Raw genomic sequence first — 24,363 nt, 5'->3', positions numbered from 1 at the left:
CAGAGCTGTCATGATGCTGCAGCTGAGCCCCCTCCAAAGCTGTCAGAGTTGGTATGGTCGAGTCTAGCCTCAGTTGGTGGGGAGATGGGGTGTGTTAAAGGAGGGTGATCAGAATAACTGGCTACAGTGGGGGACAAAGTGCAAGCAATTTAAAATAATCACCTCAAGTAATAGTTCATTCGCTTGCGTTTCATTTCCCCGATCGAGCGCGGTGCTCTCACAGCAGAGGAAATAGAACCATTTAATGTGAATCTCTGTTTGAACGCTGTGAGCTAAACTAACACTTACAGGGTTTTATAAGTTCAATGATTTCACTTGGTATGTTGTTTTTTCTTGTTGCGCCAATAACGCTCGACTGTCGTGCCCTCGCTCACTCTCATCCAACATTAATGACATGCTCTCGCCTCTCTTACCGCAACATCCAACTCATCCATCACCTCACTTCTCCACCTCTGCTCAGGCTTAACTCAGATTGCCTTGACTTTAAAGGGTAATAATCTATCATCCTAATGCAAGGAGAGAAGTTTCATCATGTGTAGCTCTTTTTTTAGCAGCAATGTGGAAAGCAGGTTTAGAGTTATGTTGCTGTTTGTGTGTGTTGGCACGCTCCGGGACACCTTCTCCCTGTAGGTGCGGCTGTGACAGACCCAAACAGGCCGTTTTCAGATCAATGAAGTGCAGCAGCATGAGCATAATCATATCTATCGCTGCAGCACTGTGGGAGACAAACAAACAGAGCTCATAAAAACTGATCAATTGTTATAAGTGCATGTCATCAATAAGCTCAAACAGACGCTGTGTGGTGTCCTTTGTTGGGGTTTAATGAGTCCCTCCAATTCCAGCAGACTTCATTCAGTTAACATGTATCACAAATATTGGCAGGCAAGAACTCAGAGGCAGTTGACATAATAATATACATTTAAATAATACAAAACATACAGAAATCAGTCATTCGTACGGCCACACATGCACACTGAACACACACATGCAAACAGAGGCTTTCAGAAAGACTGACAGAGTGACGCGCTCGCTCCCCGATCGCTCAGAAGAGTTGCTCTTTGATGGTGATGGTCCGGTTAAAGGCGGGTCATCCGGAAAAGCAGCCTAACTTTTAGGGTTTGTTTTGGTTATGAAAAGAGAATCACATTAATCACTACGGCGCTGCAGGGAGGAATTTGCTGGAACAACAGCCTAAGTTGGGAGCAGATGGAAAAAGATGAATAATTTTCTCACATCAAGCAACATTACACAATAAATGATTATTGGCACAGAAGCGAATGGCTCTGGATAACTTATGATGTAGATTCACAGTTAGGGGAGAAAACTGCATGCAGGATGTATCCGCATACTGAGTCTCTTATACTCCAGCAGTGTCCTCACTACTGGGCAGGGGTGAGTGATTGAGAGCCTTATCTCTCCAGTGTTGAAACAGTTTGAGGAAATGAAGAGAAGTCACAGAACATTACAATCCTACAGTCTGGATCTTAAGTACCCTAACTATGTAGCATAATCTCCTGGCTATTTCAACTATATATATGTATATACACCTATTATTCATTTAAAATTCTTAATAGTAAAGTACATGTAAACAACATAGGATAGCTGTCCAAATCTACGCGGGAGCCTCCATTAAAATAGAAACAGATGATAATAATGTGTAAGGGGGATTTGGTCTTTGTTCATGAACACACAACGTGCTAAAAGGTCAGCGCGACAGTATAAATGAGCTGATATGTAAATGTGTCTTTGGAAAATAAACCGTATTGATTAGCAGGAGAAACAATCTGCATTCCTCCTGTAGTTTCTGCAAATGACTGTGGTCTGTCTACAGTGTGGCACTGCAGTCGGCATTGATTGAGTTGGATTTTCATTTCATTTCTAAATCTGGTGAGTGCTCTGAAGCAGGGGATTGAAGTTGGAACACATCTAATCTAACATAATTTTAGCACCTGCTGAAGTGGCTCAGAGTAAGCCCGATTTTTTTTGGAGTGTGTAATTGTACAGAGTGAGCACGTTTTGATCCAAAAAAAACAGAGAGCATCCTTGAAAACAGACAGAAAGACTCCACATATAATCTACATTTTACAATTACAGCAACGACCTTTTGACCCAACAAGAAGACTTTGTTCTCGGCTGTGTTGTTCTCATTTCAGCTTCGCGGTAACACATTCGGCCTGAGTGTTTAATTAATTTCTGTCACGACACAACGTTCACAGTGAAAAGCAACAGCCCCAGTGTACTGGTCAGGGCGACAGCTGACAGGGGAAAAAAGGACATCTACATGTGCTATGGTCATTGGTCCATGAGAAAAGAGAGGTACTGCTGCCACACATGCACACCACACACGCGCGCACGCACACACACACACACACACAATTCACGCTCAGTGCTGTAAACTCACATACACTCTCAAACTCTCAAAGCTGTCCTATGACAAGGGAACTGTTCGTTTCCTCTGGCTACCACAGATGGGTCTCCCGGATCTCAGAGATGATGTTATTGGCTTTTTTGAGCGCCTGAGAAAGAAAGAAAAAATGGGACAGTTAATTTACTGGCTTTAAAGTGGCAGATAAAAGAAAACGCGAAAGGACAGGCTTTTCTTGATGTTCAGAAACTATTCAGAGAACAAAAGCATCAGCCAATTTTACCTCAAGCATTTGAGCAACCTCGGTCCGCTGCTGTGCCGTGTCCTGTGACTCAATGAGCAGCTCCTGCAGCAGTTGCTGTTTGTAAAGCTGACCCACCAGCTCACTCTGCAGATGCTCTTTCACAAAGTTCACCAGGAAGTGCATCACAGTCTTGGGCACACTGCGGACACACAGCCCCGAGACAAAGTTAGAAAATCAGCATCAATAACAACTAATGGACTCGCAACAGAAAAAGAAGTGGTAATAGAAAAGGGGAGATGAGCCCCCCCGGGTTTCTTGGACTCGTTCCAGCCGAACCTGTCTTGGATGCTCTTGCGGACGATGAGGAAGTAGCACTTGATGAGGCGCTGGATGACCTCACAGTCTCTCTGCTCCCTCGAACTCAGCTTGCGGGATACCGGCACCGCCTGGCGGAGAGGGGCAAAGTAAAATGTTGACGGTCTGCAAAGTATTCAATACTAAGTGTTTTGTCCTACTGCTAATCCCACCACTCACGGTGTCAAGGAGGTTAATGGCCTGGCCTTTGCTGGGGCTGCCAAAAGCTGCAGCTGCAGCTTTCTCTTCTGCAACCTTCTCGTTCTTCCAGCGCTTCCCTCCATCGAGGCCCTCTGCCTGACAGCAAGAAATCCATGAGAGTCAGAGGGTCAGAGATATTTAAGATGAGCCTGGAATTTCACTATAAACTTGTAAAAGGGGGTGTATTGTTTTGTTGTGAAACATAATGGTTATGGCTTTACAGAACAACACTTCTGCTGTTTACCCTGGCAGAATAAATGATAAATGCGAGTGCCTGCTGTAAGGCACAAATAACTACCTGCTGACTATTGACAGATGCTGAGACCTGCGCTGCATCCGTGAAGTCTGGATGTTTGGTGTTTATGTAGGCCAGCTCTATTGCTACTAAATTGTGAACCTAAGGGACAAAAAGCAGAAAAAAGACCTCAGGCAGTTAATAGGACTCGGCTGTTATTTTAATTAGTAGAAAGAATCATTTTAGCTAAGCTGTGGATTACCATATCATTAGTAATCGGCAACCGCTTCCTGAGTAATCCGGTCACAACTTCCACGATGGAATCGTGCAGTTTGGGGAAACGCAGGAGCTCCTTGCAAACACAGAGATACACTTGTTAAATGGGGCTGTCAATAATTCAGTGCGATCCTATTTTAGGAAGTCAATCAAAAGCTGCTGGCAAACCTGTGTGCTATAGGAGGAGCAGTGCTGGATAATCCTCTGCAGCTCTTCATGAACAAGCTCTACACAGCGCAGACTGGGCTCCTCCAGTCGCTTCATTTGCCGCTTCACCAGCAACTCAAAGGACACCTCGGGCACAAAAAGCGCTGGCCGTGGACCCTGCAGGACGACACACAAACACAAACAGATACACAGGCACACCCGCTTTACCTGTTATTCCTCCAAACGAGAGAAATTGAGTAGAATCTGGATGAAACAAATTGCAAAAATAGTGTGAGAAGTGAGGTGAGCTCACCGTAGCATTGCGGATGGCAGTGAGGATGTCGAGCTCAGTCAGTCCTCCCAGGGGGTCGATGGACTGCAAAGTGCGACCAAAGGTCTCATGGAATATGTAACAGATCCGAGCACCGCCGCAGCTGTTAAAGAGATGAGTTCAGCTGTGACACCAACGTAATTTCTCAGTGCTGAGTGTCAGCAGTGTTAGATGCGCCAAAATTAAATGCAGTCAACCAAAAATGGTCAATATTTGCTCCCTACATATTCAAACAAATTAATCACCTTGTGGTAAGGGCTGCAGAGATGAATGTGCCAGCAGAAGATGCTGATACCACTTCAATTTACAAGAACATTTCCCCAAGGACATTACCCTCATGGCATACACTGTGAACCAATGTCAGTAAAATGCTGAGTTGTGTAACAAATGTGCTGAATTAGACGACAACCTTAGAATAATTTAAAACAGCTCACTAAAACATGGAACAAAGGCTGCATTCACTGTAAAAACATTTGCTATTCAACAAAGCTCCGACAACTGTAGAGAGGTCAGTGGAGGTCAGACTCACAGCTCTGAGGTTTGGATGTATCTGGCTGTTCCCTCGATGGTGTTGCAGTAATCGCTTGCAAACTTGGTGACAATCTGCAGCAGCGTGGCGCTGTGGTCTTCCACTGGCTGGCCGTAGCTGTTGAGCCGTGCCTGGTACTGTGCGCTCAGCACGGTCACTCTGGCTTTGAGGTCTGGCAGGCAGTCCCGGATGTGATGCATGAGCAGCCTGCTGAGAGTTTTTGCCAGATAGCGTGAGCCGGATCGGGAGGCGAGCGAGGGGTAGTGGCGCTGCAGGAAGGCCTGCTCATCCCTCATTGAGTCCTGCAGGCTCTTCTGGGTATTGATGTCATGCTGGCTCCTGCGGGATCACCAATTAGGGAATGAGAGGGACTGTAGATAGTTGATCAGGGTAATAGGGCAATGAACAGCTTGCCACCTTTTTTTAGTGACACTTTAAAATTTAAAGGAAACCATTTCTCATTGCAAACCTGTTAACGACCCCGATGATCCCAAGTTTGACAGGAATGACTCGACCCAGAAGGACCTCCAGAGCATCAGTTCCTGCATCCATCAGGTCCAGCTTACTGATGACAAGCAGTGTTCTACGACCTGACAGGACACACAAACAGACAGTTAACAGGTCTACCACCTTCATTTTTCATAATTTATAATGAGAAAGACAGGAGGAAAGTGTGCAGTCGAACAAACAAGGTAAAAAGTCTCTGATGGGACATATTTGAGGCCAACAGCGGAGAATTTTGGCCCAGAAACAGATATTGTAACTGGCACAAGTGGACTTGTAAAGTCTGTTGTAAAAGTCTCAGACAATTACTACAAGCAGATTCTAGTCGTCCATCAGTCCATTCTTCCGAGTGAACAATGATAGTAACACTTCCTTTCTGAGCAACGCTTCACTATCAGCATGCTGTTAAAAGTAAAGACAGGCAGGTGCAATAGCCTGAAATGACTTGAGTACAATGCACTCTTCACGCACAGTAAATAATTTATAGCATCTCTACTTAAAGCACGGTATGTAATAAGCACTGATGGAGAGGAAAGAAAATCGAGATCTGAGGAGAAGAGGCGCCTGCAAATAAAATGTCCTACCATCTGGATCAACCTCCCGAGCCAATTTCAGAGCATCAGAGGTGGCCAAGTCAGAGTTGGCAGGGGACACAGCGAGGATGAGGGAGTTTGGATTGGAGATGAAGGACAAGATCATCTCTTGTACTTGAGTCTCAATGTCCTCTGGCTGATCTCCGACAGGAACCTGAGGCAACAACAATGAACAGCCAGTGTTACTGTGGGACCAGCAGGGATGGAGAGCTGCTGTTAATCTGTGATGATTGCAATTATGCTGTGCAATCAGTGCTGAAGTGATAATTATGTTTGTACACATGAAGCAGAACCAAAATCTCTGTCAAGTGGCCGAGTTTACCTTTGTAATTCCAGGTAAATCAACCAGAGTGAGATTAAGCACTTTGGGAGAAAATATCTTCAAATAGATGGGCTCAGGACTGATTCCCTGGAGGGCGGAAGAGAAGAGAGAAAACCATGATTGCAGTGTAAAAAGCTTCATTTAAGGTGTCATTGAGTTCACATCAATACTTTCTGTTCACCTTGTTGTCACCTGAACTGCGCTCAGTCTCTGCTTCAATTTCCCGACGTATTTCCTGAAAATCTGAGAAGATCTGTCAGAGAGGTGAGAGAATGATGCATAAACAAAACGCAGCACACAGTACAGGACAGAGAAACCCATCACATCATTTGAATTGTTTCAGATAACGGTACCTGGTTCTTGCAATGCAGGAATGTACCCCATTCTTCAGCTTTGACACCTTCACAAATACAAAAGAGCGAGTGTGAGTAATTTACAGAAAGGCCTCCAGTTTAATGCACCGTTTGGGGAGAAGTGAGAAAAACTGAAAAGATTACAAATGGATTTATATCATGCTTGACTGATGAAGATCAGAACAAACAAAAAGGTTTCAGGGGGGGTCCACAAAACAAATGACGAGGTTATACACAGAGTCCATGCAGACCACATATACAGAGACCTGGGTAGCTGTTTTGGGGATTTTGTTTTACCCCATTTCCTGAGAGAGTAGTGAAGAAGAAGAGGAAGAAAGACTGAATGTTAGCAATGACAGACCGAGGCTCTACAAGGAATAGCTTGAAGTTTAAACTGTAAGTGAACGCTACATGCTTAAATGCTAATCACATCAAGCTACTACAAGCAGACTCCATGCCTGGACTGAAATAACAAACCTGCTGTCCTTGAACATGGCTGTATTTAGTAAATCATGACTTGCTTTCAAGTTGTTTTCAAGGATAATCAAATCACCCATTTAAAACACTAATAAATAGATGAGTGAATGTAAAGGTACCATTCTCGATCTTCAGTCTCTCCTGCAGAGGGGAAACATTTATGAGTTGCAGCACGAGGGGTCGTCTTGTGACTATTCCTGATCCCCGAGGCAAGAAATCCCGACCAACCAGGCTCTCCAATACAGAGCTCTTTCCACTGCTCTGTTAGGGAGAACAATGAAGGCAAAGATTATACCGCACTCAAACAATTCATACATATTTATTAAACATCCTTACAGTTAAAGCAAAAACTGTGAAGTTTAGGCCAGTGGTTCTTAAGTGGGGTCCGCGAACCATAACCTGGGGGTCCGCAAAATAATTATAATACATTTATAATAAATTATATAATTGTGCTGTATCATTAAAACTGCTTGTTTACAGATGAGGACCATTTGTGCCAATGAAACAAGCACATTACTCCCACCCTTGGACCAATAGAAACCGATCTGATTGTGACACATCAATCTGTCATGAATCACTCCACTCACTTAGGTTCCAACGAACCGTTCCTGCGGCTCTCTTGCTACTGTTAATTTTCTGAAAGCTTTTAAGATCAATTACTTGTATTAACATGATTCAAATTGAAATGTTTTTTCTGTTTATCACTATGAAACAGGTTTGAAGTATTTAGGTTGATAAGTTTTACAATACAAATGGTTCCAATGGCATCTTAATTGCACCAATCTTAATCAGTGTTACGAATATGAGGGGGTCTTTGGAAAATGTTCTCCCCTGTAAGGGGTCCCTGGGCACAGAAGGTTTAAGAACCCCTGGTTTAGGCAACAGTTACATATAATGGTTAGGTTTATAAATAAGCTTTAAATTGTGTTGTTTTCCAGTCTAACCTGAGATCCGACCACGACTATCTGAGGCAGCTGTATGACCTCTGCCCCCACTGTGAGGAAGACCTCCTGCAGCCTGTTGATGGTGGGAATCAGAGTCTCCATCCTTCCAATGGACTGGGCACTCTTACTAAATTTGTGAAAAAGAACAAACATGAATGTACAGAAACACAAGGAAAGAAACATCTTACTAGATTAACTGAACTAACACAAGCTAGGAAAATGCCCTTCCCCTGGGCACAATGAGAACTGAAGTTGGCTGCATTTTTCTCTGAGCAAGAAAAACTAAAACTAAACAATGTGTTGAATAAACCGCAGCTGACAAATGTGCAAAACACAAGGTACAGGTAGTCCCATAGGAAGGAGTTAATGTTTGACCAGAGGAGAGTGGTCCTGATGAGAGGAGTGTAACGCCCTAGCATCAGATAGATCAACACTTTGCCTAATCCTACCAGATTACACACTGAAGCAGGATTTCAATTTTTAATCTGGCTCACAGTTATCAATCACGGCACTGACCTGATATCTAATGTCTGTCTCTATTACATGGCAACAAATGATGCAGATGCTCAGGCCGAAAGGCTCGGTATCATCAGCTAACTCAATTATAGCAAGCTAGAGCTAATTGGTAAAGGCAGGAAGTGATAGAGATGTGCTAGCTTTGTGCTAACGATAGCTTCGCCGCGGAAACAACCGATGCCCTAATATGACCTTACCTATGTTCAAACTAAAAGAATCCTCCTTGTCCAATGTGTCCGTACTTCATAGTTCGTAGGAAAGAAATGCAAGCGTCAAAAACAACCCATTTTATCGGAATTGCTATCCAACATTAGCAGGGAAAGAAATAACCGTCAGTTTCCCACATAGGCGGTACTGCCGTTACTCGTCCTCCAGCTGATTGGTCATAAAATATGACTCGGGAGCGTTTGCGCAATCTGATTGGCCCACACACAAACGACGCACTATTTGGACCCGCCTACTCCATCAATATCGAAATTTAGCTGCTTCTTTTTTTATTAAAACACATTCACTTTTTGTGCAAAATTTTCCTCCTTTAACACCATTTTAAGTCAGCATTCCCTTGTAACTTTGCATAAATGATCAGCGCACAACACATCAAGAAAAAATTAACACTTTTGTTTTTCTTTTTACTGTTTTAATGTATGTGTATATAAACATGATATTTACAAAGAAAATCAGTTAGTTAAAGAATAAAACATGATTCACCTTCTCACACATTTTTAACAGAAAACACCCAGTCATCATACTAACAAATACCTTTCAGTAAAAGTTTTTTTCCCCTGGGAGTTGTAGCAGCCAGAGATCCTGCGAAAACCTACAGCATAAATGGACTCCTCTGTATTCAGATATTATGTGATCAGGTCTTGTGTCACTGACTGCAACATCAATGACGGGGACCAGTTAAAAGAGGCCAAGTTTTCTTATCCAAGTCCTTTGGTCATGGATAAGAAAGCCCGATTGTTGAGATAATCAACAGTCAGTGCTATCTGTGTTCACTCAGCCACTGATCAGGCACACAGCTGGGGCCCTCTGCAAGAAAACTCAGTGTATTTTTCCATGCCTCACACTTTACATGCTGTTTGCACCTCCAAGCTCTGAGCACAGCTCAAAACACAATCACAATGAATAATTCTTAGTCCATGTATGAGGTGTCCATGCCCTCGCCATCAGGGTGAAGCAGCCTTCCCGCCAAGCGCTCAATGTCGTCAAGACTAAGTTGTCGAAGTGAGCGTTCGTAGTCCTTGAAGAAAAACAAAAAAGTATTAAGAAACAGAAAGTTCAAGTATTCCACTGAAGTTATTTTTACTTATGAGTGTGGGACTATTGCTTTATTTTGAATGGAATATCACAGGTTAGGAAAAAAGTCTGTTTAGTGTGGACCAATGCAGACCAGGTAATTTCACCATGTTGGTGGCTACAAATGCCTTGAAAAGTATCTCAATAAACTACACACAGCACCCACTCCTTTATTCTGTAATATGTTAGATATTTCCTCATTTAAGAGCTGGTTCTTTCAGACTGCACCGTCTGCCCAAATGAGGACATAAAGACCAAAACTAGGAAGTCGTAGCCATCTAGGTGAGTAAAAGTATATCTCCAGAAGTATCGAATAAAGACAAAAGTCAAGATAACTACTTCATGACAAGTTGTGAGGGTTTTAATACATTATAATACCTTCCTTTTATCGGGCCTATTAAGCAACATTTATTCACAGTGAATGAAAGTGAGAGTTTTTGAGGCTGAAACAGAAAGAGTTATACCAAAACGAATCAATCTGATATACATTAAGCCTGCAGTGCCTATAAGAACAAAGAGGGGTTATATCTGCCTCTCATTATTAGACCCTACAATGGCTTTAAATCGATCTACTTTAAGTGATATATTCCTGAGCTAGTTTGACATTTGGATTCAAATATATGGTAAAAAATATGTTCATTTCCCAATTGTATTGGTTGGCCAGTTGTGTGTAACATTACCGTTAAGTGATTTTCCATTGATGTGTACCACGTAAAAATAACATCATTACACTGAAACTAGGTCAAAGAGGGCTGCATTTCATGGCCATATTTGGAGATTTTAAGTGCTTATATGAATTTAACTCTGAAGCACCATATCCCTAAAAATACATTTTCTACTAGCAGAAAAAAGCAAAACATCTGATGTCAGTTGAAGTTGAAGGATAATGTCGACGTGCGAGAAAATATCACATTATTTTCTTCTGAGCAATGAGCATACCCCCACATGTCGATTCAACACACATAGCTAGGCCAAAAGTCTTTGATTTGATGCTGACTGTTTTATGTCTCTGGCCTCCACTGGCAACAACGTATACTATTTAATTTAACAACTGGGAAACTATAAATATCCATGTCAAATGGATTATCTGATTTTTGATTGCTTTGATCTAAGATCACAATGCCTGTTATCAAACATGTGCTGCATTTAATACCTTAATAAGCTGTTCATGGACTTTTGCTGCATCTGCTGGACTAAAGTGTCTAGCAAGTATAGTGGACACAGTCTGCCACACTCTCCCTTGTGTGCTGCTGCTGCTGCTGGCAGCCATCCCCGATGCTCCAGTCCTCTCCCCCACGGGACGGATTACCAGATTCAATTTAGCCTCTGGCCCAATGGAGTAATCACTCAGTCTGTGTTCATCTGAGGAAGGAAATAAAGCATGCAGGCAATCATCAAAAATTTAAACGTTTGATTAATGTACCGAATAGATCTGTGGATCAAGCAATTACAGTTCTGCACAAAGGTTATGAAAAATCTGACTTTTGAAAAATTGTACCTGCAAGCGCTTTCCCTTTATAAAGCAACCGTTGCTGGTTTGCAGGTATGTTGAGACGTTCGGATACAAGTTCCTTCACTGTGGAAACTTTTTCGTCTTCAGTCACCTGAAAAATCAAGAAGGTGATGATGTAATCACACTGATCAAACAAGACATTTGTTTTGACAAACACATTTAGCTAGCATTCTCTCTTTTTGTTTAACTGATGAGCATCCAAGAGTAGAATAGTAGAGAAGAATGTCACCAATCTATCATTCTTTCTTGGCATCAGCTTTAAATAAAACCAACAGTTGATGTGGAATTCATGTAAACAAGTGACAAACAACCCAAATGTATATCAGTAGTAAAGAAACAGCCACTAGCCCAAGGAAGGCAGCTACAGCCACTAACAGCCAAGTGCTTAATTTTCAAGAACTTTACTTTCAGAGCAGTTTGGTAAAGCACTGCATGTTCTTATGTGATTTGATCTGATTTAACATGTACAGCGTTAAGAGTAACTTCTTTCCTGCTAAATCGCAAATTTAGTCCAGTTACTGAAATAATTCCCCATTTACTTAACAAAATACTTTATGTTATATGTGCTAAAGCATCCACATTTTTCTGTTTGAATTTAATACCTTCAGAATCTCAGACTAATGCACTAGAATACTTAAACTAAAGTGGCACTCACATACTATGTCAATAGTAAGTTCATACGTCCCTTTATTCAGCGTGTTGTGGGTGTTGCGATAGATATCTATGATATAGCTCCAGTTTAATGGATCATACTATAATGTTATCATTTTCGAGGCAGAGGCCCAAATTTAAGTCAACACTGGCCTTTTATGATCTAACAATGACACAGACTGTTGAGTTGACAGCAGGACAAGTAACGCAAGTAACCTACGTATAGCACACGGCTGTGCGACCTTATCCACACCTTTTTCATATACATACTGCTTTATTGAAATATTTTTCAAGTGATTATACTCTCCCACAAATACAAATAAGGACTTTACGACCGCTGTATTGGATAGTAGTAATGTAGAGGAGTGAAATAACAGCCTGATAACGTGTCTGCCTATAGGATGCCGCTAGCAGAGTAGCGAACTGATGACTACGCGAGATGTGACAGAAATGTTAAAATATGTCAATCAATGTAAGCTACACTATGCGGTGTTTAACATAATATCTTTCAGCATAATAATCATGTGGTTGCTCCACTCGAAGACGGCTCAACATGTGACCGGTCCGTGGCTTTCGGCTAATAAGGAAGCTCTCTTATCCTAAAAGCTAGCTAATGTTGCTAATTAAGCTAGCGTATCGGGGCTAACAAATAGCGTTCGCTAGCTTGCTCTCTGGGGCTTAGCTTACCTGTACACTGCATTCTTTTCCTTGAAGCGGTTTCACAGTAAGGATCATTTTCAATGTTACCCGGAACAAAACACAACACCTAAATCACACGTTCAAATATTAAGCTACAAAATCTACTCAAATATCGTTGCTTAGCTAGCTCGAGTTAGCCACAGGGCTTCTTCTCTTGTCAACAGTCCATCTTCTTCTCCTGTACGTGCGGGCTGGTACCGCCCTCTGAGGACACTGCTGCCACCCACTGGCTGGAGTGTTGTGTGGCTGATTTCCGTGGAGGACAATTCACCAAAAATAAAGGATAATTACACTTAATACTGGATCTGCTGCTTATGATGAGACCATAATTAAACATAATAGGAAAAGGAACATTAATTTTATCGAAGACTCCGGCCTTAGTTTGGAATTTGAATAACAACCTTTAAAACATACTGTATAAATTATACCTTGTTACTTATTAAAATGTATGTCCAAAACTATATTGTAAACTATTTTTCTTTATGAAGCACTTAGTGTCTCTGGTCCTATGGACTAAATAAAGACTATGAAAGATTAATTAAGCTATTTGTCCATATCTTGGCTTAGTTCTTAAGTCTTAATTATAACTAACATTAACCATTAATAAAATATTGTGATTACTAATGGCTACAGTGGCGGTTCTAGACCAATTCTACTGAGGGGGCCAGGCTGGGGCCAGATGTTTTGTCAAAAGGGCGCATTCGACCCGAACAAATGAGACAAAGACAGTGTTGAAGCTTTCAAAATTTTTAGTGCACTATAAAGTGACAGTGCACAAAAAAATCGGTATTTGTTTCAGCGATCATTTTATCATTATTGTAGACTCTTCGTTCGTAAATCAATCAAGTTAGGCTATCAGGATAGGTTACATTGCTGTAGCTATACAGACGCATTGGAAGGGGAGTAAAACCTCTTATCAGTGCACACATGTGCAAGGTATCTAGGGAATTAAATGATTGATGTTCCCCGCTCAGTTTGCCTGAGACCCACCTATCCCCTGGGCTCGGAAATACCCCGAAGACCCTCTGACCCAATTGGGATCCAGTCCATGCATTTATCATCACAGCCTCGCGGACGGTCTCCTCTATCTTGGTCATGTGATTGCCTGCTGTCTGTGCCCATAGCTCTGTCCAGCCCCGAGCAACAGAGGAGCATCTTTCACTCGGGCGGGTACAGAGGAGATGTGCACCTGTCGCACGGACTGTCTGCCGCCAAACAGGGACAAACCTATTGAGGACAAGTGAGGAAGACTTCCACGACGCCAGACCGGCTGCACGTGGTGAGTGGTATGTGATTCGTTCCACTGTACTGTATTAAATTCTGCAGGTCAGAGCATGCATCTGTGTTTACAAACAGTCCAGTAGAACCATAAAACGCTGGTGACAGATTTTTACCAACTCATTTATTGATCACATAGGCTTTTGGGCGCGCGCATGAACCAAAATGAAAACGTCTATATTTTCTTCCTACAGGGACACAAAGTGTGTGTGACTTAAAAAAAGAGTTTATGATGACCATGTCTCAGTTTGGGGTGGTATATATCTTTGACACTACTTCCCATTTCATACTAGTTTTCCTTGTCATTTTTTTTAACTGTCCTTAAATTTATAGACATTTGTCTAATTAATTTGAATAGCACAGCGTCTGCATAAGTGTACTGCGTGCATTCATGATGTATGTGTACATGTACGCTATCTCTGGTAACCAAATCAAGTGCTACCAGAAGCATTACAAGCCCTGAAGCAGAGAAAGATTTATGGTCTCCTTTTTTACTGTATGTGAAACGATGTCATTGAATTACACTTGACATTTTCTCCTATTCAGCCTGTTGAAAAGGAATGTCATCAGACTTAATATATGTTTCTGTATGTACCATCAGTCTATCTCTCCAACCCTTGCTGGCTTGTATCTCTGTCTTTGTATCCAGCAGTTATATGAATATGAATAAGATTCATAGAGCAAACTGTCCTGTGTGTTCTTATCCAAACAGAAGACATTATTGATACCTCATTTGCATTGTTGTTATTGACAGAGTTAATGAAAGTAATCTCAGGGAGATATGCAGATTAATTACAGAGGGACTGTTAAGCTCTAAGATAACTGAGACTGGAGCTGCAGAAAGGATTTGATGCAACTCAGAATTGAGAGAAATACAAGAAGCATAGTTTTACCCATCCTCTCAACGTAAACAGTCTATGTATGTGCAATTTGTGCAAGTTTTTGTGTGAAAAGAGATATATATTTTGCTGTGTTTTGTCACCTGGTGTTTGCAGGTGATGGGTACACTTCGGGACCTCCAGTTTGCCCTGCAACTTAAGATCGAGGAGCTTCGCCAGAGGGACACGCTCATAGATGAGTTAGAGCTGGAGTTAGACACAAAGGATGAGCTCATTCGGAGACTGCAGGAAGAGCTGGATCGATACAGGGCCACTGTCACCCTACCGGGACCCTCTGAAGCCGGAGCAGGTAAAGAACATTTTATGCTCCTATATGTCATATTTTTTAAGCACCAACAGGTGTCCTAATAGGAGCCTTAAACCTGACTAACTTTGTTTTTCCTCTAGCTTGCTCGGCTCAGATGGAGGACAAGCAGGAAGCCAAAAGGACTACAGTCATTTCTGAGCCCTTCACTCTGGACCCGGTGACTCTGGCCATGGTTTCACACAGAAGCTGTGACAAAAGCCAGGAGTAAGAGCACACAGTGTTCACTCAGCTCCTGCTTTTAAATTTAGTCCCACGAATGTTCAAAGCGTGCCAATCTTTTCTGCAGGACTCTGAATCAATAAATATTTCTGATCATTTTGTGGCCCACAGTATGGCACCGAATTCAGGGTGTTTGATAACGTTGCGCTTAAATGTTGCATCAGTATCATATTTTTTCCAATGTCCTCAGGTCTCAGAGGCTGATTCTGGCAGCGTTTCTGAAGAATGACTTGTTAAAAAACCTGGATGAAGAAGAAATCAGAGCCATCACAGCCTGTATGTATCCCACCACCATCAATCAAGGCTGCTATGTCATTCAGGAGGGGACCAGCGGGGCTCAGGCGTACGTTTTAGAAGGTGAATCACTCTCTTCCTACATCAATCATACTGGAGGATATTTATTACATTTCTTTGTAATGATAGGTGCTTCAGATACAATGCGATGAAATGATTAGTTTGATCATATGTTGTAATAATTGCCTTCGTCATGGCTCACAGTTTGATTAGATATTATTTCATGCTGCTCACAAACAGTGATGTGAAAATTGCATGTTTAAACAAGAAAAGAGGAGCTTCCTCGGGGCATGACAAGTGACCCACATTGATGTGTTGTGTTTAAATGTCAACTTGACACAAAGACAGGAGTAAAGAGGTTCAGATTCGTCCTGGCTGCAGTTCGTCAGAGCTCGATTGTTCTCAGGAATCTTGGCTGCATTTACAATGTGACAGTAATGGAGGGTGTCTGCTCCCTATTTTTCTCTTGCCGTCCTTTGTGACCTTGTTTGGCTCAGGGATGATTGCATATCTGTGTTTGTCAGTGCATCTCGGACAGCAGAAAGATCTTGACGGAAATATGAAAATTACAGAGCTCTACGTATTTTGTATGTGTTGTGTTTGTTTACTGACTGTGTGTTTGTTAACAGACGGGAGGCTGGATGTGACCAAAGACGGATTGAAGCTTCTCACAATAGAGGCAGAAGACATGTTCGGAGAGCTGGCCCTCCTCTACAGCTGCACACACACCTACTCCGTCTCAGGTGACAAAGCATCATGCTGCTTTCTTGGATTTATATAAGACATTATTGGCGATCTGTTACACCGAAATACTGGTTGAGTTTCACTGAAATTAAGTTTGGTTTTGGTGGGGATATGAATAATTCTTGTTTAAGTGAGTATCACATGCTTGGAGGACAGTAGGCGTCTTTTGAATACGAAATCAAAGGCGTTTTGAGATCTTAGACAACACCAAGGCTTCAAACGTTTCCTCAGAGATGTGAGGAATTTAAAACATGATCAGCCTCTGCTTACACTCCACCTGTCTGACTGACACATCCCCTCCCTGCAATCAATCATGCATTAACTGAATTTTTACTAACAACATTTTCAGAGTTTTTATTAAGTCCACTCTTCTCATGATTGGATCATAACCTATTATATATGCACTGATCAGCCATAACATTATGGCCACCTGCCTAATATTGTGTAGGTCCCCATTCTGTCGCCAAAACAGCCCTGACCCGTCGAGGCATGGACTCCAATAGACCTCTGAAGGTGAGCTGAGGCATCCGGCACCAAGACGTTAGCAGCAGATCCTGTAAGTTGTGAGGTGGGGCCTCCATGGATCGGACTTGTTTGTCCAGCACATCTCACAGATGCTCGATTGGATTGAGATCTGGAGACTTTGGAGGCCAAGTCAACACCTTGAACTTGTTGTGTTCCTCAAACCATTCCTGAACCATGTTTGCAGTGTGGCAGGGAGCATTATCCTGCTGAAAGAGACCACTGCCATTAGGGAATACTGTTTCCATCAGGGGTGTACTTGGTCTGCAGCAATGTTTAGGTAAGTGGTGTCAAAGTAACATCCACATGAATGACAGGACCCAAGGTTTCCCAGCAGAACATTGCCCAAAGCATCACACTGCCTCCGCCGGCTCGCCTTCTTCCCACAGTGCATCCTGGTGCCATGTCTTCCCCAGAGAAGCGACGCACACGCAGTCGCCTATCAACATGATGTAAAAGAAGATGTGATTCATCAGACCAGGCCACCTTCTTTCATTGCTTTGTGGTCCAGTTCTGATGCTCCATATTTGCTCTTCTGTTGGATCGGACCACACGGGCCAGCCTTCACTCACCACGTGCATCAATGAGCCTGTCACAGGTTCACCGGTTTTCCTTCCTTGGACCACTTTTGTTGGTCCTGACCACTGCAGACCAGGAACACCCCACAAGAGCTGCAGGAGATGCTCCGACCCAGTCGTCTAGCCATCACAATGTGGCCCTTGTCAAAGTCGCTCACATCCTCACGCTTGCTCATTTTTCCTTCTTCCAACGCATCAACTTCAAGGACGATGGGCTCACTTGCTGCCTAACATATCCCACCCACTGACGGGTGCCATCGTAACGAGATAATCAATGTTATCCACTTCAGCTGTCAGTGGTCATAATGCAATGGCTGACCGCTGTACATTTCTGGTGAAAGAATGAGTGCTATTCCTTTAGAAAACAAAGTGTGCTGTCATTTCCTTCCTGCTGCCGATTCTCAAGTCCTCTGGGAAAACTTTCTCAGCCATCTCTGTGTGAATCTGACCCTGTTTCACAAATAAATAGGCTGTGGAAACAGCCAGGTTCAGTCAGAATTGAAAAAAATATCTGTTTATTTGCCTCGTTTGGTCCCAAAGCATCTCATTCCCATTTTAAACTACTTTCTTTATCTCGCCACCAGTCAGACTCTCCAATTTACTGTTTCCTTTACTATCAGCTCTCTGGTAACAACGCTGATCTGAGAAACCTTTTGTTCTTTTTTCTATTTCCATTTCTGTCAGCACTTCTCTGGGATCTGTTCAGGGCCCACTGTATTTATCTCCCTCCTGACCTAAAATTACTTTCTTTTTCTCATTATGGCCATCTGAGACCATCAATAAGGCTTTTGCTCATGTGGTCTCTTTCATTGTGTGGGCAGGCGAAAAACAGAGCTTCATCATCAGACAGTCGGACTCAAAGGATGTACAGCAGAAGATGTTTTACTTATTAGAAAAATCCCCCCGCACAGCACTGAGATGCAAATACAGCCCTGCGTTGCCTTTCATGTGGCGCTAACGTGAAAACTGATGGGGTATGTCTGAATGGGGGAATTGAGAAATCAGGGCTGCTCCGTGTTATCAGATGGTCGATCTAATTAGACTGTCTAGAGGATATCTACGTCCGCTTGCAGGAAGCTTCAGTGAACCAATCAATACGGGTCATTATTAATTTACAACAGCCTCTTTCAAACTCTATTACACAAAGAGGGGGTAATAATATTTAAGGAAGTTAGATTAGATTGAAATTAAAAGTCATATCTGTAAGAATATGAGCACTTAGCTTTGTTTTTATTCTACATGACGAGCATTTATAATAGAGTGCTTACTGTGTGCTCTTAAAGCTTCAGCTGCTCCTGCTTTTTACATCCTCGTCCATCACTGCTCGCCTCTCGATTGTATTTCCATTTTAGCTTCAGATTCACTTACAAAGCCTGTATCGCTTCCTCCGCCTCTGTCTTTGGATCTGCAGCGCAGACGGACAGCAAGCTGTGGGTTATTGATCGCAAGAGCTACCAGACCATCCTTATGCAGAGTGGACTCAACAGCCTTTCTCATTTGATGGAGCTGCTGAGCAGGTGAACATCAACACTGATACACTTGATTTGACACACAGCATGCAGGCCCAGAGGGCTGCTTTGTACTCCTGCACCTTTAACTCACACAGGGGTCATGCTGTTGTCTGCGTTCTGTAACACCCTCCACAACCTCAACATTCCTCTGATATGTTTCTGATTATTCTCAGGCTCTGAGTAAATCAAATCGTTCCATTTTCAAACCTGTCATGGTAGTTGAAATGTAAGCGTTTCCTCTTTGTGTCTCCAGCGTTCCCTTCCTGCAGTCGTTGCCAGAGGATGTCATCATGAAACTGTCTGATCTCACAGAGAAGGTACAGATTAAATACTTAAAACCTGCAGCACAGTGTTGTGTAACCATCAATTCTTCTGTTCTTCAAACAGAATACAGCCGCTAGATTTTGTGAGCACACATATAGAACGCGTGTAAACAAACATGTTTACACACGGTCTCCTCGGCTTTCTTTGTTTTGCATCAGTTCATGAGTACGTGCTTGGATGGAATCAGAAAAAGTCTCTCCTTGTTACCGGCCTTCGTCTTTTCTTTTTGAGTTATTTTCCTCTGTTTGCTCCTCTATCTGTCTTTGCTGTTTCCACAGACACACTACACTGAAGGTGACTTTATCATTCGACAAGGAGCCATAGGAGACACCTTTTATATCATAAGCAAAGGCCAGGTAAAGTTGATGCTCTCTGCCTGCTGCACAGATAAAACGAAGCTGCCAGAGAAAAAGGTTTAGACTGTGGAGGACAAAATGTCGCACAGCTTTAGAAAATGCAGAGCGACGGTGATAATTGACTAAGGCGCTACATCGCTCTTTCTCCAGCTCTTCCTCTTTTTTCATTACCTCTCTCTTTCTGCGGAAACTTCCAGGTGAAGGTGACGGAAAAGAAGCACGGCCATGACGAGCAGATCGTCCTCTCTAAGCTCTGTGACGGACAGTGGTTTGGAGAGAAAGCTCTGTGGGGGTATGGGGGAAATCGTGCACCTCTAGAGGAGATTATGCAGAAGAAACAGGAGCTTTTTAAACATGCAGTGCATGATGGCAAATAGTATCATTTGTAGCAGCATGGCATCAATGATATTCTTCTTATGCTGTGTTATTTGCTTTGATAACATGGTGTCTGCTGTGTTTAGAGAGGATGCTCGGACTGTGAATGTGATTGCTGCAGGTGAAGTGACCTGCCTGGTCATAGACAGAGAGTAAGTGCGTTTATTGTGCTTATTGCATAGAGAAAAAAAGCAGTTGCTACAACATATTTGCTCATGAATTGATGTGCTTATCCAGGACCTTCAAAAGCATCATCGACGGTTTGGTATTTGACTGCAGTCATGAGCTGCAGCAAAACCAGGAGTCCACAACTGAGTGAGGAGAATTAAAACACATTTAACAACTAAAATTAAATGTAATTTGCATCCTTTTCAAAAACACAATGCATAATCTCACCTCTGTTTTCTGTGTGAGCAGGTCAGACAAGGATCCTGACGTCCTCTCATCATCCACCTTAAGTGATTTCCAGATCATTTGCACTCTGGCCGTTGGGGAGTTTGGTCACGTAGACCTGGTAAAGGCTGATCTAATAGCAGCTCACACACAATGACACCGATCCTGTGTGAAGCTGCCTCCTGCTCTAGATTCCATGTTTCTATAATGTAATCTCTCTCAGGTGCAACTGAGGGGCAACATCCAGTGTGTGTTTGCCATGAGGGTCCTTAAGAAGAAGTCGATCCTCAACAATGGACAACGAGAGCACATCCTGAGAGAGGGACGCATCCTGATGGAGGCTCATTGTCCATTCGTGGTCAGGTGTCTGCTTTTCAACTCTTATTAGGACATTTTTAATTGCATAATATATTAATAATAATAAAAAAATCAACCTGGGCCCTATTTTTATGTCATGCTGCATATGCTCTTATAGTGGTCCTAACATGCTCATCTGTGGAAGCCCTTCGTGGACACACATCCATACATTTTATTTACTCCGTTTTCACGTGATAACGAGTTACTTCTGGTCGTTTTCTCAAGAACTCAACTTATTTATCACATTATCTGAGGATAAAAAAGTTTTTCCATTATAACGGATTAATTCAGATAATTATCTCGAGATAACAAAGCTTGTTTTCTCATGATAACGGGATCATTTTCCGGCTGGTCACTGTGATATCACAGAGCAGGACATGCCATGCTGCCATTGCCCACACTGATGAGCTAAGTTAAGCCTGTTTCTATCTGGGGATACAAATTAGGATCATCTGATGTTGTGCTGGTGGTGCATCGTTCAATGATCAGAAATAACTTGTTATCACAGAAAAACAGAGTAAATAAAATGTATGGATTCATGTCCGCTAAGGGCTTCCGTACTTATCTGTAATTGCCCCAAAGAATTAAATTGTTGCCATTACAGCCATATCGTGGCTGCTAGCTGAAGCAATCCACAGGAGCAATTTCAAAAGGATTTGAACCTTATAGTCAGCTAAACTTCCTTTTTAACTTGTTTCTATATTTCTTATTGATCACAGGCTACATAAAACCTTTAGAGACGCTGAGTGCCTCTACATTTTGACAGAAGCTTGTCTTGGTGGGGATCTCTGCAGTCTACTCAAAGATAAGTAAGTAATTTTAGACAACGGGAAATTAAGATGCAATGCACTTTTCTCATCATGCAGATAAAATTGCATAATGTGATCAGGGCTCGGTGTGCTAAATCTGTCTACATCACTTTTGTTTTATTGGCTGTAAGGCTTAAATCAGCTCTTGTACACTCTGTTCCAGAGGATTTCTGGACGAGTGCAGCGCCCGGTTCTACACAGCCTGTGTTGTTGAGGCTTTGACCTTTCTTCACTGTAGAGATGTCGTCTATAGAGACGTCAAACCTGAAAATGTTGTTCTGGATGAGCAGGGTTATGCCAAACTGGTACTAAAAATTTGTTACAAGCATTTTGAATGGTCTTTTAAATTGTATCAAAGTAAACTAGATGTCTGTCTTTTGTAGATCGGCTCCGGATGTTTAAAAAGGGTGGAGGTGGGTAAGAAAACCTGGACGTTCTGTGGCACACCAGGTTACATGGCTCCTGAAATCATCCTAAACAAAGGTCACAGTGTATCTGCAGACTTCTGGTCACTGGGTGTTTTTGTGTTTGAGCTTCTGAGCGGTGGGTAAGTTTGATTGTCTTTGTGCCGCCCAGCTTCTTAAGCTCATTTCTCCAGTTATAGATTGAAGTGAAGGTGATAGGCTCGTGTTTTTCTCTTCAGGCTCCCGTTCGGCGGCTCTGATGTGATGAAGATTCTCGCCGCAACCATTCGAGGCATCGATCACATTGACTTCCCAAAAACCATCAGCAAAAGTGCCTCCAGTCTCATAAAGAAGCTGTGCAGGTGTTGTAAATATGACCCGCTAGACATCATGAATTATAATGTGAGACCTAATGTTTTCTAGTTGTTTTATTGTGCATTAAAAGCCATCATTCATCCACCAAATCCTCCTTTTTATATTATAGTATATTTCCCCTCCTCCAGCCCCAACACACAAACAGATAGGAGGATATTAGGAAATGTAGCAGGTGTATCGGACACGATGTGAGCTGTAACACCACCTCTAGAGTGACAGAACCCGATTATTAATTCATAGTTGGTTTATTGGTGTGTTCTTGTTTGCTTTCTATCACCAAGGAGCAATCCTTCCGAGAGAGTGGGCAGTCAGAGAAACGGGGCCAAGGACATTCAGAAGCACAAGTACGACGACAGATTTATTACACTGGAGAAAAAACACTCAGCTCAGTGCTTGTAAACATGGTTTCACAGGTTGTGATGCTGCTTTTTATCCAGGTGGTTTGAAGGGTTCAACTGGGACGGACTACGAAAAAGAACATTAAACCCTCCTGTTATTCCAAAAGTAAGATTAATGATTAGTTCTCCTTCTTGAATTAAAATGATTGGCTCTACTAAACATGTGAAAGTGTTGTTTTTACCCTGCTGTTTGTCTTTCAGGTGAAGCATCCTTTGGACAGCAGTACATGTGGTCCTTACACTGAGGGCTCAGTTGATCTGTGCACTAACTGGGAGGATTTCTGACGGGTCAGCTGTGAACTGGAAAAAGAAACCTGTCAGATTATTATCACGTTAAGGTTTAGTCTTTATAAAAAACTTCACTGCCCTCAGTGTTGCTGCCATCAAGAATTAATTATATTTTCCAACAAGAAATATTTTCCACTGTATCAGTAACTGCCTATATTAATTGATAATGAACCACGCTGCCTAATGTGTTGAGCTCAGACTGTTTCTGATGTAGAATCTCTTTAGATTTTTAACCATAATAACTCAATGATGTCTCTGCTGCTGAATGTAACTCAATAAACTAACAGGCTACATCACGCTGTGTTTTATCTCCTCTTTTATCCGCACTCTCAACACTGTCATTATTTAATGTTTTTCCCAAAACGCATCGATAAACGGTAATTATGTGACGTCAGAGCCGGCCCAGTCTTGCAGAAAGGCGTCAAATCACAGAGAGGCAGAAAGATACATACAGGAAGTGGTGTCATTTCGACTTCAAAATAAAGTGAATCAATGAAACCGTTAAAAAAGAAAAGTTAGCTCGTCGAGGAAGACAGGGTAGAAAATCAGATAAATTCAAATAATCTTTTATAGACTTGCTTTTATGTGATGTCATGTTTGATGTGATGTTTATGTGTTTATTTGTTTTGTTTTATTTCTCCCTATTTAATTTATTTTCTTGTACTGATTTTAATTCATTTTACCCTTTATGCATTGTTTCCTTTCTGCCGTGTTTTTACATCTTTACTTTCCATTGCTTTACCTTCAGATGGACTACCTTTGTATTGTCTTGCTGTATCAGCCATGTTGTTTGGATTCTTTTGTTACCCACTGTGTTCATGATTGCTTGTTTGTCAAAGCACTTTGTAAACTGCTGTTTTTAAAGGTGGTGAATAAATAAAATTATTATTATTGTTGTTAGATAAAGCCATAAAATATGGGAAGAGTCAAACTTAGATTATATGCATGTGTGTTGATGAAGAGGTGTATTACTGTCAGGTACAATTCATTAACTTTAAAAGAAAAATAAATTAAAAAAGATAAAAACTAAATAGAAATGACAAATGTAAAAGAGAAATGCCAAAGTAAGGAAACAAAAAGGAAATATATTTTGCATTTCATATTATGTTTTTAGGTTGTTTTATCTGTTGTTCCACGGAAGGCTCAGTTCAATATTGTAAAGTAGGCTATGCTTCGTGCCAAACTGTTTTACATTGTTGTTATTTATCACTTGTTCTCTAAGACGAGCTTTTTTGTGGAATAAGTTGGATAAAATAACATACCGTTTATCTTGAATAACTGCTTACGGCGTACGCTGCTTTATTTTGAAGAGTATGACCGGAAACAATAGTGTAGTGTCTCGCACTTACCGTGTAGACAGCTTTTGATGGATGTGCTGC

At 42.0% G+C, this 24,363-nt stretch overlaps 3 protein-coding genes across 4 annotated transcripts; 1 reads left to right on the top strand and 2 right to left on the bottom strand.

Annotated features, from left to right (window-relative positions):
* Window positions 1-800: 800 nt before the first annotated feature.
* Window positions 801-8,737, bottom strand: LOC138610446 (dynamin-1-like protein). 2 transcript variants are annotated; one of them, XM_069683209.1, is made up of 18 exons: window positions 8,589-8,737; window positions 7,876-8,002; window positions 7,051-7,192; window positions 6,721-6,759; window positions 6,455-6,501; window positions 6,283-6,354; window positions 6,102-6,188; window positions 5,771-5,933; window positions 5,152-5,272; window positions 4,683-5,021; window positions 4,136-4,256; window positions 3,844-3,999; window positions 3,662-3,751; window positions 3,463-3,561; window positions 3,144-3,260; window positions 2,946-3,055; window positions 2,649-2,808; window positions 801-2,516 (listed from the first exon to the last, which is right to left on the bottom strand). In XM_069683209.1, exons 2-18 carry the CDS (start codon window positions 7,975-7,977, stop codon window positions 2,460-2,462), a joined length of 2,022 nt encoding a protein of 673 aa, XP_069539310.1. In that variant the 5' UTR covers window positions 7,978-8,002; window positions 8,589-8,737; the 3' UTR covers window positions 801-2,459. The 2 variants fall into 2 exon arrangements, with proteins under 2 accessions (XP_069539310.1, XP_069539311.1); XM_069683210.1 differs by lacking the exon at window positions 6,721-6,759.
* Window positions 8,738-9,025: 288 nt separating this feature from the next.
* On the bottom strand, window positions 9,026-12,714 carry ubl4a (ubiquitin like 4A). Its single transcript, XM_069683444.1, has 4 exons — window positions 12,542-12,714; window positions 11,189-11,294; window positions 10,844-11,052; window positions 9,026-9,634 (listed from the first exon to the last, which is right to left on the bottom strand). Exons 1-4 carry the CDS (start codon window positions 12,587-12,589, stop codon window positions 9,527-9,529), a joined length of 471 nt encoding a protein of 156 aa, XP_069539545.1. The 5' UTR covers window positions 12,590-12,714; the 3' UTR covers window positions 9,026-9,526.
* Window positions 12,715-13,731: 1,017 nt separating this feature from the next.
* On the top strand, window positions 13,732-23,262 carry prkg1l (protein kinase cGMP-dependent 1, like). Its single transcript, XM_069682991.1, has 20 exons — window positions 13,732-13,839; window positions 14,827-15,019; window positions 15,118-15,241; window positions 15,447-15,613; window positions 16,180-16,293; window positions 18,806-18,911; window positions 19,159-19,222; window positions 19,508-19,585; window positions 19,783-19,877; window positions 20,047-20,112; window positions 20,198-20,275; window positions 20,378-20,474; window positions 20,577-20,716; window positions 21,430-21,519; window positions 21,683-21,824; window positions 21,903-22,066; window positions 22,163-22,285; window positions 22,580-22,642; window positions 22,736-22,802; window positions 22,898-23,262. Exons 2-20 carry the CDS (start codon window positions 14,830-14,832, stop codon window positions 22,979-22,981), a joined length of 2,052 nt encoding a protein of 683 aa, XP_069539092.1. The 5' UTR covers window positions 13,732-13,839; window positions 14,827-14,829; the 3' UTR covers window positions 22,982-23,262.
* The last annotated feature ends 1,101 nt before the right edge of the window (window positions 23,263-24,363 follow it).

This window comes from Semicossyphus pulcher, unplaced genomic scaffold (genome assembly GCF_022749685.1).
Source record: "Semicossyphus pulcher isolate SPU_LCO1_2020_fin unplaced genomic scaffold, fSemPul1.0.p SCAF_6, whole genome shotgun sequence".
Taxonomy (NCBI): Eukaryota; Metazoa; Chordata; class Actinopteri; order Labriformes; family Labridae; genus Semicossyphus; species Semicossyphus pulcher.
The sequence above is the reverse complement of the archived record's forward strand: the minus strand, read 5'-3'. Positions and strand labels throughout refer to the sequence as shown.